This window comes from Mangifera indica, chromosome 4 (assembly GCF_011075055.1).
Source record: "Mangifera indica cultivar Alphonso chromosome 4, CATAS_Mindica_2.1, whole genome shotgun sequence".
In the NCBI taxonomy this organism is placed as follows: Eukaryota; Viridiplantae; Streptophyta; class Magnoliopsida; order Sapindales; family Anacardiaceae; genus Mangifera; species Mangifera indica.
In genome coordinates this window covers 13195666-13212450 of record NC_058140.1, presented here as the reverse complement: position 1 = coordinate 13212450, position 16785 = coordinate 13195666, and the positions used below count along the sequence as shown (strand labels likewise).

Sequence of the window (16785 nt, the reverse complement as noted above, 5' to 3'; positions counted from 1 at the left end):
AGTTACTGAAACACTTGCCAATTTTGCACATCAATGATTTGTTGAGGTTCAATATGTCCGGATTACTGATGGGTATTTGGGGCACATTTGTAATGCATTGGAAAATTTTTAACGAGGCCTGTTGTCCTCTTGCCGGATGACTCCATATGAATTGCAACCAAATAAATTTTGTAATCCAATTACTGTAATAGGAGAAGTTAATCCATTTGGCAGTACTACAATTAGTACCTGTTTGATCTAGATAACTTTGGCAGTAATCCTTCAAGTCCCAATAATGGCAAGCGCTTGTCTTTCGATTCGGAAAATGAGGAAATCCTGTCAGCTATTTCTATCCGTAGTACTGTTTTCACCTTCAACCTCAAGCGCCTCAAGCTGAGTCAATTACTTGCTGTCGCAAAGTTCCCCAAGAAGCCACTGGATGATCGAATTCTATCTTGTTTAATCTCCATGTTATCGAGCAACCTCTTCAGGCCTCTCCCTCCGCCTTCCAATGCCTGCATCATCTCAGAGTTAGCTGACGATGAAGAGTTGTTTTCCAATCCACGACCTATGTGGCCACACTTGCAAATTGTTTGTGACATTCTCCTCAGGCTTGTTATTGACATGGATCCCAAGACACTTCGTGAGTACATCGATCGCCATTTCCTCATCAACCTCCTGTCCCTCTTTCAGACTGAAGATCCAAGAGAACGCAACAGCTTGGAGAATGTTTACCATCGGATATATGCCAAGTTCACTTTCTGTTGTTCACTTACGAGGAAATTCATGAACGATGTTTTCCTTCACTATGTTTATGAGACGGGGAAGCATTGTGGGATCGGAGAGCTTCTTGAGACATGGAGAAGTATCATTAATGGTTTCACAGTTCTACTCAAGGAAGAGCACAAACTGTTCTTAATGAGGGTGCCCATTCCTTTGCACAAGACCGAAGGAATGTAGGCTTATCACAGGCAGTTGGCCTATTGTGTTTCTCAGTTTGTGCATAAGGAGCCTGCCCGTGGTGGGGTGGCTGTTAGGGGCATTTTAAAGTATTGCCCCGTCACTAATTGTCAGACGGAAGTCATGCTTTTAGGAGAACTTGAAAGAACTGGTAGAAAGCATTGACTCTGATCAATACGGGAAGTTTGGCCTTGCCTCTGTGTGCCCAAATCACAAAATGCTTAAGCAGCTGCAAGTCACAGGTTAGCTCACAATAATAAATCTTTTCTGCATCGGTTTGTTTCTTTTTCCTTAAAGGGCTTTCTCTGAAAAAGGCAATTCCTTCATAAAAGCATCAACTTTCTCTCAATAATCTACTTGTTTCCAGGAACTTGTTCCCCATCATAAATAACTTTTAATCTGACAGCAGCAGCTAAAACTAAATTTTCCAATTGAATACTCTCTACTTGTCGCCTTTTTCCTATAGTTTCTCAGGAACAATATGGAAAATGAATGATCAAACTTGAAAAAAAATTATCCTACCTGATTCATCATCTTGAAACTCATGGTATTGAGACCAAGAACATAAATCCGTGAAACCAGCTTTTTTTGCAGTTCTAGAAATCCATTCATCTTTAAGCTTTGCTGGTTTCATCTTTAAGCTTTACAAGGTCATAGTTTTGCAGGTTTTATAATCTTGCTACCATACATTGCTTTCGAGTCTTGTTGCCGAGCGCGCACTATACATGTGGTATAATGAGCAATTTGTAAAGATGGCACAATCAGCACTGGAAGAACTGTTTCCAGTGACAGTGGAAGGCATGGAAAGGAACCTGAGGCTGCACTGGAGCACAAGCGTGAAGCAATGGATCCAAGTTTATACAGAAAATGCCTGCAGGACATAAATCTTAAGAGAATCTGAAGCTCAAGAAGAAGAGATAATGGGAAAGAATATAAATGGCAGCATCTCTAAATGGAATACTCCAACAATCACAATATAGATGTGTTTCTCATTGAACAACAAAACACAGTCTTGTGTGTTGGAAATTTGTGCATCCCGAACCAAATTTTGACACCATTATTAATATATATTGTTTGAATTTAAGTTTCCAACATACTATTGCACTCACAATCCTGCTATATATTTACTATTAGACTAGTGTTTTGATAACTCACAACGAAAAATCTTATTGGAAGAGACAATTTTATAGTTCTAAATACAATGAAATTATGTGTGCATATTTTAAGTACATAAATATATATACATTTATATGTATCATTATATGATTAATTGATTTTGAATTAAAATAAAGTAACACATAGTATTATTCTTCTAAATATCATAGCTATTAATTATTTTATAATAATATTGTATATATTTATAATAAGTATCAATTTAAATACTAATAATAATATATTATATAATAATATATTATTTTATATTTAATTATATAATAATATGGTCAATCAAGCACTTAAACTAGCCGCTACTAGAAATGGTAATGGGCTATACTTTGTTGATATTGGGTGGGCTTCTGGCCTACCCAACCACCACCTCAGATGTTTCACTTTCTTCTTAGGCAAGTATTTTAATTCTCATCTCCTTTTTCTTTCTTTTTGGTTTCTTATTCTTTTCAAAAGAAGTTGCATCAAATAAAATTGTTTGTATTCATTCATAATGGTTTTTGTTTCTGGGTTGCAGGCGAATTGTTCAGGTTCTCACTCTTTTTCTTTCTCTTCCTTTTATTATATCAGAATTTTCACGCTTTACTTCTCTTCATGTTTGCTTCTCTGTTTCGACAGCTTTGATTCATCCTGCCTGGTCGAATAAACTCCCCTGCCCAACTGGCAGATGTAACAGCTTCAATTTTCTTCAACACAATGCCACTCAGCCGGTACGTGAAGGGAAATTCTTTTTTTTTTTCCTGATTATATTTCTTTTTAATAACTGCCGGTAATTGAATTCTGTATTTTTCTTTTGTAGATTTCTAGAGGAGGAATTGGGTATTGGGTTCAAAAGGGTTTAGGCCATGAACATGTTAATTCTGTTGGGAGAGATTATCAGCATCGATTAAGTTTTGATGATGACATTCCCGACGAGCCCCTTTTGTTAACTTGCGTCAAGGAAGCCATTTGGTATTGTAGTTTCAGCATTCTTACTAATTTCTTTATGTTTTTACACAGTAGCTATATGCATTGAATCACATGGGGTCTTCCAAATTATTCATTTTCCTTGTCAAGAAATTAATACAGTTAACATACTGAATGTAAAAATATTGTCTTGTGTATAGGGCTTTGAGATCTTTATTCGTATTTCTGGCTGAGCAGCCTAGTCAGCTGAAGTATATAGAGTGGCCAGGCTTTCAGCATACGGTATGTATAATTGCTTTAGTCCATGTTGGTGTTTTCTACTAATGAATCCTTAGAATAAGCCGCTTAGTGGCCACATCTAATTTTACTGAACTGTAAATATTTCAAATGATTGATATACATTATGTGGATCTAGCTGAAGTTTCAGATTTTTTTGAGGTGAATGCATACAGAGGTTATAATCTTGGTTTTTCCTGTTGCTGTTGTGCAGCTGAAGACTGCGACTCTTACACTTGTTCTTGTGGGGGTGCTCATTGTTGCACTGTCATCAACAGACTCTTTCCTCAGCTATTTGCTGGGTTTGCTTCTGAGGAGGACCCCATAAAGGAATGTACCAGTTTTGCATATTTCTCATAACTTGATTGATTCTGCGCCACCCTCAATTGCTGCTCAGTGCAATAAGTTGATAATTTTCTGCCAAGGCAGCAAAGTTTCAGCACTGCAAGTATAATTTTTGTGCATCTGCTAAGATGATAAAGCATTAGTAGATGGGAAACTTGTTATTACAGTCAATCGAAGATGAGCAACAGCATAAACAGATGGACTGCATTGAAGGGGCATCCTGTTTTGTAATGTGAGGTTTTGTGTTGGGACTTTTTTAGTTAACTAAGTTTAAAAAATAAATTGAAGAAACAGAATGTGTTTTTTATTCGTATTCATAGTTTATTGTCTGATATCTCTTCTGTTTTTCACTACTCCAGGCAGTGGCAATTAGGTATATTTGTAGAGGCCATACACATTGAATGTAAATCTTGAAATGGTATAGACAAGAATACAATTAAAATTGGATTTCTAAGACATGAATCTGGTATTTGAATGATCAAAATCTTACAAAGTTCTGAATGTTGAAGAGCATGAAAACATCTGAATGTTCAAATGAATTGCTTTCATTCAATCATTTTCATGGAAAAACCCGAGTTACAGAATATTTATTGTCCTCACAACCGAAATCTCACAATCGCCATATGCACAAAGAATTACTCAAGTCGATTTTCATTTTTAAGTTACAAACTAGGACATACAAGACATGGCCAGAAAAGTCCGATAATCAAGGTCAAAACTGCTCGTAATCTGTGGAACCAGAAAGAACCTATCAATTGAAACAACAAAAATACGAAACTGCGACAGAGGAGGAAAAAGGTGACATATGAGCTTGAATAAAATACTTCTACCCATCTTTAAACCACAAAACAATAAGAAGAATACTCTCCCAGAGCTTGAAAGCTGTACCCCTGTACACCATATCCACATTCAAACTTCAGCTTACTTCTAGTTGAAAGTTTGAAGAGGATATCAGCTCCAAGCTTTAATGATCAAGGCAATAAAGATGCCGTGCTGAAGAATTTGTGACCAAAACTTTGACTTCTTTAATTTACTGGATAAGAGCTTTGATGTAATCTGGCAATGCACAATGACCAATAGTAGCAACACAGATACACAGTTCCGATGGACCACAACATTGAAGAGGAGTAGAAGACCGTCGCATAGAAAACCAGAGAAGTATTATTACACTTGATATTTTGACAGCTTGTCTTTTACAGGGGGTTCCAAAACAGACATACACTGGTCCCATGCACCATTTCTGAGCATCTGTAATAATATTTTGATCCAGAGAGCAGTGAATCAATTTACTGTTCTCTTCATTTCAGAAGCCATTATTGACACAAAAGTCACATAAGCATTACTGACCTGTTTATAACCATGCAACACTTGGCAAACATCATTATGCAGCTCTTCACTCCTTATTTCCTGTAGGAAAATAATAAGTTGGTAAGGAAAAGAGTCAAAAACATAAAACTTTGGAAAAGGTATGCAGTATCATTCTTACATGCCAACTTGCAATAGCTCTGCACATAAAAACAAGTGAACTTAGAGCTCCTGAGGGATTTGCTTTAACCTTTTATAAAAAAAAAACAAGAACCAAGCATAGGTTTTAGCCAATAATTTGCCAAGCCAATATGAAAAATAAAAAAATAATGACATGGGAAAAAGTTATCCATAACAATATTACAAAAACAATTGCATACCATCGCACAGAGACCTCTGAATGCATCCTCCTTCTCAATGTCGTCACGTATCCTGCCATAATTACATAAAGTGCTCGTAAGAAAATGTATTTACATTGGGCCTATGAAAGTAAATGCTAAGATTGCGCTTAGAAAACAATGAAATACTCATGTCCCCGATCCTAGTACTAACTAAACAGTACTGAATCTATGGGTGTTCATATCAAGCATATACACAAACTAGATAGGTAAAAACACTTACATAGACAATGCCATGCACCATGATTGCATGAAATGTTCCATATGAGGTGCTACAATTTCTGGACAAACCCAAGCAAGCCTTCCAAGTGTGATTGCACTATTTTCTATTAGCGACTTATTGAGCTCCCGCTAAATGTGAAGAGATGTTGTTACAATGCATAAGATTCACACACAGACAAAACATATTAAGAAAAGGGAAAGAGATAATCACCTCAGAATGTTGAAGAATTAAGACCAGGCTTGAAATAACTGCCATAACAACTGGAGAAACTTCTTGATGAACCTAAAATGAGAGAAGTATGAATCAATGAGAAATTTAGTCCATCAAATGAAAAGTGAATAAGTTCACTTTAATAGGTACAAAAATGTAAAGTACAAACAAGCATGATGCCATAAGTATCATTGAATTAAATTTAGCAACTTCAAATTAAACAAAAGCACCACAAGCTGTTTAATCCAGCCTAATAAAACCACAGCAATGGGACCTCACATACCTTAATAGCCAATTCTCCAATAGCCCAACAAGCATTATTTGCTACTGAAATAGTTTCTCTCAGCTTAGAAGTGTTCTGCATGCATCAATCATGCAAAATTAAGAAAGCCAGATATAATTCTTCGAAAGTATAGAAATGAGCTTCACTTACCAGTTGCTTGGCAGCAAGATCAAGAAACTCAGATAATCGAGGGTGCAAATGAATAGGGCACACCTAATAAACAACATCAAAGGCATTGTCAAGAATTAAGTATCACAAACAATCTAGTACTTCTTACACATCCTAAGAAACTATCGAGTGGCTACCACTGGAGCCATAAACCCAGTGGTACCACTTGCTGCTTCTTTAAAGAAGGTATTGCATTCAAGTCTTCACATCTCACTATTGGCTCCAGGACTTGGGACTGACCACTACTTTACATAACATGGTAGCTACAGTTTCAACTTACTTTTGCAAGGTCTCCAAGAAGGGCAAAGGCACTTTGTTTTACATCAGGAGCATCATCCATGCAACATTGAAGAAGCAACTCCCGCAAACTACTTTGTGCAATCTGCATAGAGAAAAATATAACAGCATAACTACGGCTTCGTAATCCTAGGGAAAAATCTGTCCCCATATGCCAGACCAATAGATATCAGGAACAAATGATGACTTGCAAAAACATAGGAAAAGTTTCTATCCAACTATCCACAGCACCAAAACAAGGTGTTTATAAAAAACAAGAAATCATAAGATATGGCTACTATGATCAAAGTTATTAAAACGTTTGTTTCAGTTTTCCAGAGGAACAAGGAGGAGTCAATTCTCAGATAGAACCCAAAATTATATCATATATTTTGCAATTATTAAAGTGCATCCAACTGCTTATCTTGATCAATAGATTTTAGATAAAGGGAAATACCAAACTCTCTATCCCACTACCGAGACCCTCCACAAGTCCAGAGAGCAAATCAAGAGCACATACGATAAACTCTTTATCATATTGAACTCCAGCTGAAACAGGATCAACCTGCAACAAAAGTTTCAGTAGATGTCTATGAAAAGCTGAAGGAACTGTGTCTTTGGAACAACAAAAGTAGTGCCATAAGGATGTTGTATATCTCAGTCAAAAGACAGTACATGAAGCAACATTTATAATAAAACCACACAAAGCAGAATGTGATAGATGAACTTAGAAGAGATCACAATGTCAAGCTTAGAAGGATATGCAATGACAGTTCAGTAAATCTACAGATTCGATGTATAATGCAGTCACTTATGTTACAAGGCCAGATTCAAAAGATATAGAATACACTGATTATTCACACCAAAAGTAAGTTTAGTTAAGTCTGAAATAGTTGTGCTCAATGTATACAACATTCCATCTGAATGTGCAGAAAAGATGAAAGATTTGTGAATGAGAAGTATGAAAACATTTATAGCAAGGCATCTCAACGATGAGAAAAAAAGTTACACGATATGCCTGTCATGTGCTAAAATGATCCAGCAGAAATATGTGAGGAAATCAAACATAACAGATATAACTAATGCATATGGAATTCAACTTTAGCAGTTGATAACATTTAAGTATAATTATTCAAGCGAAAACTGAAACAAGTATAGCAACATAGTTACTATCTACATATCATTCAGAAACATAGTAAATATCTCTATATCAATCAACTGAAACCTTTGCCAGTTGTTGGGTCTGGATGATATCTATGCACCTCTGAAATACAGGAAGAGCAAACTGGGTGAATCCGATACCCAATGCCTGAAAGAAGTAAACCAAGACTCATTATCATCCAACTCCAAGCTGTTGTTCTATTTAAGTTTTGGAGCTCCTAGTTAAATCCATAAAACAGTCGTATTTTTCAACAAACCACAGAACAGGTAAAACAAAATAAAGTCCATCACAACTTCATTTAGCATATTATTATAACAGAAGAAAAAACTTACACATACATGTGATATAAAGGAATAAAAGATAGTTCAAACACATCTCAGATCTGACATCAAGTTCACTATCTTAAGCCTCCTAAAGAATAACATGTCTATGCATTACACAAATTATGTATTGAGGCACCTAACACCGCTTGCTGAATGTATTTGGCACAGCAAGAGACTGAGAACAGATTTCCTGATTACATAGTATCTCTAATTCCCCCGACATCATCTATTAATTATTAATCACAAATCTGCAAACAAACATCTTTAAATTTGATATTTTAGACATTATTGCCATCAATGAACCACCAAACACAAATGAAAAGGTAGATTATTGATCTTAATGATACAACCCATAACTCCATTAAATATTTCTCAAAAAACTAAAAATTTGCTACATGTGCAAAACACCAACTTTAATTATGTCAGAGTTTCAAAGCATGAAAAAATAATTAATTCATAGAAAATTTCCATCAGATTGTTAAATCATACAAATCAATCAGGATAAAGAAAAAAATCAAAGCCCAAGACAGCTTACTAAGTTTCTCTTAAATAGAAAGAGAGAGAGAAGAAAGTAAAACAAAGAGCAGGTCACAAGTCCAAACCTGTGCTATGGATGTAAAGCACTCAAGCAATGGAAAAAGATCTTTGTCTGAATTTGGAAGTTGCTGCCACTTTGCAATTAATGGCGGCATCAGAATTTCAAGATAGACAGGCTGCAGATCATCAAGGTATTTAGTTGGCACATAATTTTCTTTTTGCAACATAAATGCAATTTAAAATAAATCTTCCGTAGAGCTGTGAATCATACACATCTTCAGCAAAGAGTACAAGAAAAAAAGGGAACACAGTGGAACAAAAAACATTTTCAGCAAAAAAGTAATACCTGATTCAGTTCTTGTCCAACTGCATCAGCTAGAGTTCCAATTGCATCATATACAATTCTGAGATTCCGTCTCTGAAAACAATGAACATAGATAAATGGAAAACTTTAAAAAATAGTAACAATAAAGAACACCACTAACCATAATAATGTAACTGAACTTAAAGAGGTATTAAATAGCATAGCATCTCAACATTGTGCCATAGTAAGTGGCTGAGCAAATGGCAAACAACAGTACACTGGCAAATAACCTGATATTTTCCAAAAGCACACATAAGGTGCTGTAAGATAACTTCCAAACGTGGCGCCAACTCTTCTGCAGCCTCCTGCAAATTAGAGGTCTGTAAGTATTTAAAACAAGAAAAGAAACATTAAATCACAGTTATAAAAATAACCTCTTCCAACGTCGCAAAAGCTGAACAAGCAGCTTCTTGCACCCGTTTGTTAGTATCCAATATTCTTCGTAAAAGGCCCATAAGAACCTTGTCAAATTGCTCATGTCCATTCTGATGGTTGATGCCCTGAAATAAACAATCATAGAATCATCATCCACAATGCAACTCCAAAAATCACCAAGAAATTTCCAAGAGAACAAGATTGCATTTACTTTTCTAGCAGGCCAGTGTCACATCCAAGAAGGGAAAGATTGATGAAAACTAACCCCTAAAAATCTCCCATAATCATCCTAAACTTTTCTTCATACTACATGATAAAGATTGACATAAAAAAACTGAGTTGCTTAATCAACCTAATCCTCTCAGAGCACATTCATGATTCTATTAGCAAATACATAATATTTTTTCCGGAAACATGGAAATATATATTTCCATATTTACTAGAGAAAAAGCAACTGCATTTACTCTTCACTATGCCCAATGACAACATCAACACTCCAATTCAAATTTCCGTATCTAATTATCTTCTAAAATATAATAACAAATAAATGTACTTGTGCAAGTGTCCTTCCATCAATATAGACAGAACATATGTAAACTAATGGAATAGTAAAAAATTTATCCCTGTAACTGCAGTACCAACCCAATGTCATCAAGAATTTAATTTAGATTTAGTAGGTTTTAAAGAAACTTAAAACTGTCACATCCTTTGTTTTACCAACATTTTGTAGACATTAACCAACCTGTCTATCATTAAGCCTATTTAGTGTTTGAAACAATAAACAAATCATTCTTTCCAATCCAAAACAGTTCATCCATTTAGCTACAGTTGAACATGGAACAATATAACCATTATTCGGTTTTCCTTAGCCATCAATAATCACCATTTCCTCATTTTCTTCCCTGCTGCAGAAAATTATATCCACTTATTATGAATCTTGCATATTCTAGAACCAGTGATCCCAAGATCTTGCACGAACTGCCAATTTAATTTACTCTTCATCCTAAACAGGTCATTAACAATGAAAATGTATCCAACTTGAGGATATCAGAAATGCTGAGGAACAGTTGAAATAATGTACCTGAACAATAAATTTGCTGAACCGAGAAAGTGTCCAACAAGAAATACTTCGTATTAGAGGAAACTTGTCATCTAAAAGCGGGATAAGAAATGCCACAATCTGCACAAATCAAAATTTTTTTTGATGAACTCAGAATTCTGAGTCAATGAATGAATGGCCAGATCCAGAAAATAAAAAAATCTTCATTATGTCAGACAATTTTTGCACAAAGGTATTACTCACCACTCATTGGAGTGTGGAGATAAACTAAGAATATATGAATAATTCATAATTAGCAATGCAACAATTATTGTGTAATTCATATATACAGATTAAATCATGAGTATATAGAGAAATAAACATTGCTAGAATGGGCCATGGTTACATAAAAGCTTCATCAAGAAGACTTATGGATTAAAAAGACAAAAAAAAATCAAGGAAAACTGTAAAAGCAAAGTCAAAAGAGGAAAATAAATGTAACAAACTGGAGTTAAGCATAGCTCTAATTTTCTTTAAAAAGAAAGAAAAAAAAAAAGATTAAGGCATTGTATTCACACCCAGTCTGTACAAGTCACATGTAATCGGATTCAAAAATTAAGATCATCTAACAAATAATTACCTCAGATAAATAAGGGTAAAGGCCAATAATGCAACCTTCTGCTATGGCACCAACAGCCAAAACAGCTGCTTCCCTCTCTTTCCAGGCTGCATCACCACTAGTTGCCAGCTTAGCCTGCAAAAAATCTTGAGAACTAAAACTGTACTCGAAAAAATGAGCTTCTAGTATAATATTTTAGTTCCATCCAAAATTAAATTTTAGCTGCTATGTGAAATAAGTTGATATTACCTGAATAATAGGCATCAAGGTTGGAAGAATCTCATCCCCAAACATATTGGATAGAACATCAAGCGCCGCTGCACTGCACTTCCGCAAATTCCACACATTAACCGTGTCATCATCCTGTAAATTAAACAGGTCACTAAAACAACTGAACGATCTCATCTATTATATCAACAAAATCACCACTTCTGTAAATTCCATATACTCAGCGAATGATCATTTAACAGAGCAATTTAAAACTGCTAGCAGAAATAAGATAATGCAACAACTTACATCATCTTCCAAGTTTTCTGCTCCATGAAACCGTGATGAATGAAAACGAGGTTTTAAATCCTGTGTTTGTACATAGATAAACTAAATAAACATATCAAACACGACAACATGGCTTCAGAACTAACAAAATATGAACACATGTATTAAAAAACAAAACGTAAATGTATAAACCTGGTCCCTGTCTGGCAGCGACTCATCCTCCTGCAACAACAATTAGATCCACATAAATTATGCAATACAATATTCAGAATAATAGAAAGACAAGGTGAACCAAAAAGTTAACCTACCTCGGCTTCAAGAAGTGACTCATCATCATCAGCATAAACCATATTTGAAAGCAGAATCTACAAAAGTTGTTTCAGACAGCACAGAAAATTACTCTGGGAAAAAAGTAAGTAGCATAAAAGGAAACTAAACAAACATTAGCTGTACCGGAAGTAAACGTGGCAAGAATTCTTTCAGGTTTTCAGGTGGTAATTGAGCATCACAGTATGCAGACCTGACAAGGAGATGACCATCAATAAATAAATAAATATGTATATATAGAAGAACAAGGTTTGCAGAATATTTTCTCTTTTTTTTTTTAAATACCCCAAGATCCCTTAACCTTTTCTTTCTTCACAAGTCCTAAATGAAGGGTTGCAGATATTATAAAAGCAACAGTCACAATCCTCAGCACATAAATCTGCCAAGTACTTAATATAAGAAAATCTCACGTTTCTTACATGAAAGAATGCACCAATATGGCATTGCATTTAAGAACTGATAAACACTGACAATCTACACAAACACATGATTATCCACGGGTACAAAAGCATAAAATCAGAAAAGTGAAAAGAAGCAAGAATTCAGAAGTAGCAAAATTAATCAAACATCACATGCCCCTCCAATGAAACATCAACTTCTCAGTTAACCACCTTTTCTACCTAAATATACAGCTAAGGGTTTCAACACCAGCAAACCCAGAATTTAAACTTGCAAGCGATCCCTATTCTCCAAAGAGAATAACAATGCCAATGCCCCACAAGAATTTAACAAGTACTCACACCAGCTTTGGCATATTTACACAGCATTATTATGAAATGTTTTCAGAAATAGTATTGCACATCAGAATAACATTTCATACTCACCTCCATACTCTATGGTATATAACATAGAAATCTAGATACATACATGATTAACAAAGAATTGCCTTGATGTTTAATTTCCAATGTGCCAACATAATGTGCATCAAATTACTAGTCAAGACATTCAGAATTTTTTATTTTTGCAGAGCAAAGGATTACCAGAATTCACAAGCTTCAAGAGCCACTCCATCATCAGCATCCTTGTTTACTTGTAGCATGTATTCGATTACATTCCTTAGATGCGGCTGATATAGTGCACGTTATCATCAATAATTAAAGGAGAATGGCCACATAGAATAAGACAACAAACAAGACAAAAATTATGATATAGAAACAAATAAGTCATAATAAAGGATCTACTCAAACACTTTGACCAGAATGGATGACATAAGATGAAATAAAAGCGCATAACATCCAGCCAAATTAACACCAAAAAGAAATATAATAATCACAAAGAAAATGTGTGTTACTAATGTCAAACAAGCATGAAACTAACCTCCAAGAAAGATGGACGGACTTCAATTAGCTGAACAAATGCTGCACAAACCTATTAAGTTGAAATAAACAACACTAGTCATAAAACAATAAGATTATAGTCTACTAACAACCTCACTTCAAAAGACAACATGCCATCCATCTAGGTCAGCAAATATCCAGTTCCTTAGGGATATGTGTTATCATAGAATCCATTCAACAAAAAACAGCTTGACTATATAGCCAAGACTTCATGTACAGAAACAATTTAAACCAGAAAATGGATTAATAAGGTAAAGGGAGATTATCTTCAACATATGTAGGGAAGTATTTTTTTCAGTCTATAATGGATGCCACCAATAGAAAAGTCTACCAACTTAGCAAGAGAATGCAATCACCAATTTTCGGACTTCTGTAGCAGAGTCATTAGCAAGTACAAACAAACCCTGAAGGTACTGATCCATGGATGTAAACAAAGCCTGAAATGAATAAAGACATAATATTGGCTATTAACCCTATGTAAATTAATAACATTCAGATAGAAGAGAACAAATAATTCAAGTACACTCACAGAAGGCATCAACATGATGTATTGATTCACAGAACCCAAGGAAAGCTTTCTTAGCGAGGTATGTGGTGACCGGAAAAACTGTTCATACAAAAACCAGAATAATAAAAACCTAAGAAAAACAAAAAGTAGGATTTGGGCATGGCATAAGACCAATAATAAATTATCATGTCACCTGCAAAAATCGAGGGAGGAAGATGTTGATGGGACGCTCAGCCAACCCAGGTACATCTGAATCCAGCACTTCAGGTATGTCCTCACAAATCTGTATTAAGTTGCAGCATAATTTGTTCAATATTATCGAACAAGGACATTAATCTAGATTTTTAACTCTACACTAGCTCAGAGAGACAATTAGAAAGATTAATATTCTTGCCACTAGATCATTAATCTATGGTTGGCTTGAAGTAAAATAAGATAAATTATGTAATTTTTTTTTTTTAAATTTGCATAGCTACTTAACCTGTTTGACAAACTAACCTAAAAATTTTAAGTATTGGGTGGGTCCAATCATAGTATAAGCAGTCTTGTCAAAATACCATAAATAATAGAATACTTTTAACACTCACTTGTACATCCAAAAAACAAATTAACCTTTTGGGTCTTCCATGTGAAACAGAAACCATACAAAATGAGGATAATCAAACATAAAAACTTAAGAAATACCATATCAGTATACCTGAGTGATTACATGAAGAGGAAAAGGATCTCTTCTTGTTGCATGAGGATCTTTGGACCAAATCATTAGAAACAACCATACGAAATTATTAACCAGCAACAAAAGCAAGCATGCTTTCTTATTCCAACCAACAGAAAAGTAACATTTGTACAATCACTCGAAAAATAACCCAAATTATGACCAGAATCAACATATGAATTGCTACAGTGGAGAAGGGAGTCCTAGAGGGTTGACAGACCCAGAATGAATTGACATGGAATCAAGGAAAAAAGCCTCAAACTGAAAAGTTCTGGCTAATAAGTCAATCTGTCACAATATAAAAGCACCTCTCAAAAGATAAAACAAAACTAAAGAATACACTTGGATCCACATACCATGATGCAGGTTTATAACAACAATGAGAATTATGATTTCACGAGAACATGTGCATGGTAACTAAGGCAAACTAAAGAGATGGTTATCAAGTCGTGTCTTTATCAACTATTGAACTCATTGACACAGACCAGTCTTTTATGCCTAATTTTGTGAACCTCATGGTGAATGGTCAGCTGGGTTAATGATCAAAGTATGCAAATTTGCTAATGAAGCTTCCAGTCATTCGGAAAGATAACCACCTCTTCCCCTTCGCACCCCTGAATAATTCCCAATCACTTTTGCTGAATTCAAAACACTTTGCATTTCATGAATTAACACGTTTCTTCAAGTAAATGAACAAGGATGAATCACAGTAACACAAAATAGAAGAATTCAAAAAATATAACTGAACAACAAGGAAGCTACTAGACAGCGTAATCGCACCAAGAGTTTAATTCATTGCATCAAAATATAACAGAAAACTAACAGCAGAAAGATTCATTAGTTCTAAGAAGCAGAATGTACCTTGGACAAAGCATCCATAGCACCTTCCATATGATTGATTTCATTACTATCCAAGCAATTTAGCAGAGCTTGCAACAGTTCAGGCCATATTGTAATCCCACCTAGTTGAACAAAGACGCTAACAATGGTCCCAACAGTGGACCTAATATGCCTATCAGCAGCTCCTAAACAAGGCAACAACTCTGACTTTATATACTGTTGGTTTGCAGGAGCCATGGATTTGTATGCTGTTCTAAGGTTATTTTTCAGCAGCAAACCAGCAGCTTGTCGAACCTCCGCTGACTTACCCTGTTTAAAGTTCCCACAAATGAATGGCGATTGTTAATCAGAAGCTTTAAGCTACATTACCACTAGAAGTTATCAGTCTTCATAATATAACTAGAATTAACACTCTAAAGATTAGTGATAATAATAATGACCCTACTGATTTTTTATTAGAAATGAAATAAAAAGATAACCAGAAGTGTTTGCAGCCCAGCCATAAAACTTGGACGGTATCTGACTAGCACATTATAATGAAGCCTCAATAGCCAGTAAATGCCATTGATCTCATTTATGTTAAAAATCATTTATGCAAATGCCATTAATCTCATTCATGGAAACAAAAATATGAAGTTTCTTTAATATGTCCCAAAAGCATTTTTTATATACCACATTCAGGTCAATCGAACCCTCAACAACGTCTCAAACCAGCCTAAATCAACCAACTCAAAGAATTCCAAGCTTCACCACCAATAAAGCCTACCTAAAAATCCATCAAAACCCACAAAAAAAAAAAATCATCTGAACACCAAAACCCCAAAATCATAAAACAACACCACAATTCACCCAAAAAAAAAAAAAAAAAACTATCTCCGAAATTAACCAACCCATCCAAAACCCAACACTGAAATCCATCCAAACCCTCAAAAACCCACCCAACCAATAAACTTTACCACTCAATTAACAACCAAAACACAAAATTTACCATAGTCAAACAATAAAAGATAAAAAACTAATAATCAAACAAAAAAGGGCATTTCCTATTTACTTCGGCACGTGCGAGGATGAAAGCGAGGTAGTTATTGAAATCAGGGAACTGAGAGTAGTGTTGGAGTTGTTGCCAAATCTGGGACTTGTCAGCAGTTGAAGATGGGGAAATATGTTGCTCCAACAAGCCACAGATCTCTTTGAAACCCTCTTCTTGGGGCTGCCACGAGGCGGGGGCGGCCATTTTTATTGTTGAAGGCGATAAAAGAGAAGACAACGTTCGTGTTTAGACAAGCCTCGGAGTACTGGAGTTGGACTATTGGGTGTGGGCAGACAAGGGAAGAAGAGGGTCTCATGGGGGGTTTTGTTATTTATATAAATAATTATATCAAATAATAACAGGAGATTTTTGGGTTTCAATCATATTTTGCCGGAGTACTTGATAATATCACCATTATGAATACGTTATCAAAATTTAAATAACAATATAAATAAATTCCTTTCTTTATTCTAAAGCATGAATATGTAAAATTATGAATGATTTAAAAGGTGAAGGTCCATTATGTGATTTTATTTTATTTTCCTTTTATAGTTGATACATACTCCTGCTTTTATTATTAGAATTTGACAAGTCATCTAATTTATACAGGGATACACGACA

General features: G+C 35.1%; 2 protein-coding genes and 1 pseudogene across 3 annotated transcripts; 2 read left to right on the top strand and 1 right to left on the bottom strand.

Annotated features, from left to right (window-relative positions):
• Positions 1–53: 53 nt before the first annotated feature.
• On the top strand, positions 54–2019 carry LOC123214303 (annotated as a pseudogene).
• Positions 2020–2493: 474 nt separating this feature from the next.
• Positions 2494–3962, top strand: LOC123213806. Its single transcript, XM_044633398.1, has 5 exons — positions 2494–2633; positions 2722–2813; positions 2903–3054; positions 3210–3291; positions 3500–3962. The coding sequence occupies exons 1-5, from the start codon at positions 2597–2599 to the stop codon at positions 3611–3613; spliced, it is 477 nt and encodes a 158-aa protein (XP_044489333.1). The 5' UTR covers positions 2494–2596; the 3' UTR covers positions 3614–3962.
• Positions 3963–4157: 195 nt separating this feature from the next.
• LOC123213804 (transportin-1-like) lies at positions 4158–16516 on the bottom strand. 2 transcript variants are annotated; one of them, XM_044633396.1, is made up of 29 exons: positions 16186–16516; positions 15156–15443; positions 13773–13862; positions 13601–13678; positions 13428–13508; positions 13052–13102; positions 12715–12800; positions 11861–11927; positions 11716–11772; positions 11600–11629; positions 11429–11488; positions 11162–11275; positions 10934–11047; positions 10336–10434; positions 9254–9379; positions 9110–9184; positions 8862–8933; positions 8581–8691; positions 7719–7802; positions 6951–7058; positions 6498–6599; positions 6200–6262; positions 6050–6124; positions 5767–5838; positions 5557–5684; positions 5316–5367; positions 5117–5185; positions 4978–5037; positions 4158–4878 (listed from the first exon to the last, which is right to left on the bottom strand). In XM_044633396.1, exons 1-29 carry the CDS (start codon positions 16366–16368, stop codon positions 4795–4797), a joined length of 2679 nt encoding a protein of 892 aa, XP_044489331.1. In that variant the 5' UTR covers positions 16369–16516; the 3' UTR covers positions 4158–4794. The 2 variants fall into 2 exon arrangements, with proteins under 2 accessions (XP_044489331.1, XP_044489332.1); XM_044633397.1 differs by having other exon boundaries at positions 5557–5681.
• Between the last annotated feature and the right edge of the window lie 269 nt (positions 16517–16785).

Excerpts from the sequence above, each read along its gene's own strand:
- LOC123213804 (XM_044633396.1), bottom strand. The coding sequence starts at position 16,368 with ATGGCCGCCCCCGCCTCGTGGCAGCCCCAAGAAGAGGGTTTCAAAGAG. Across the intron at positions 11,276-11,428 it reads CAGAAAACTTGGAAGATGAT|GATGATGACACGGTTAATGT; the intron begins GTAAGTTGTTGC and ends TTTAATTTACAG. Across the intron at positions 5,368-5,556 it reads TGGTGCATGGCATTGTCTAT|GATACGTGACGACATTGAGA; the intron begins GTAAGTGTTTTT and ends TAATTATGGCAG.
- LOC123213806 (XM_044633398.1), top strand. The coding sequence starts at position 2,597 with ATGGTTTTTGTTTCTGGGTTGCAGGCGAATTGTTCAG. Across the intron at positions 2,814-2,902 it reads AACACAATGCCACTCAGCCG|ATTTCTAGAGGAGGAATTGG; the intron begins GTACGTGAAGGG and ends TTTCTTTTGTAG. Across the intron at positions 3,292-3,499 it reads GGCCAGGCTTTCAGCATACG|CTGAAGACTGCGACTCTTAC; the intron begins GTATGTATAATT and ends GCTGTTGTGCAG.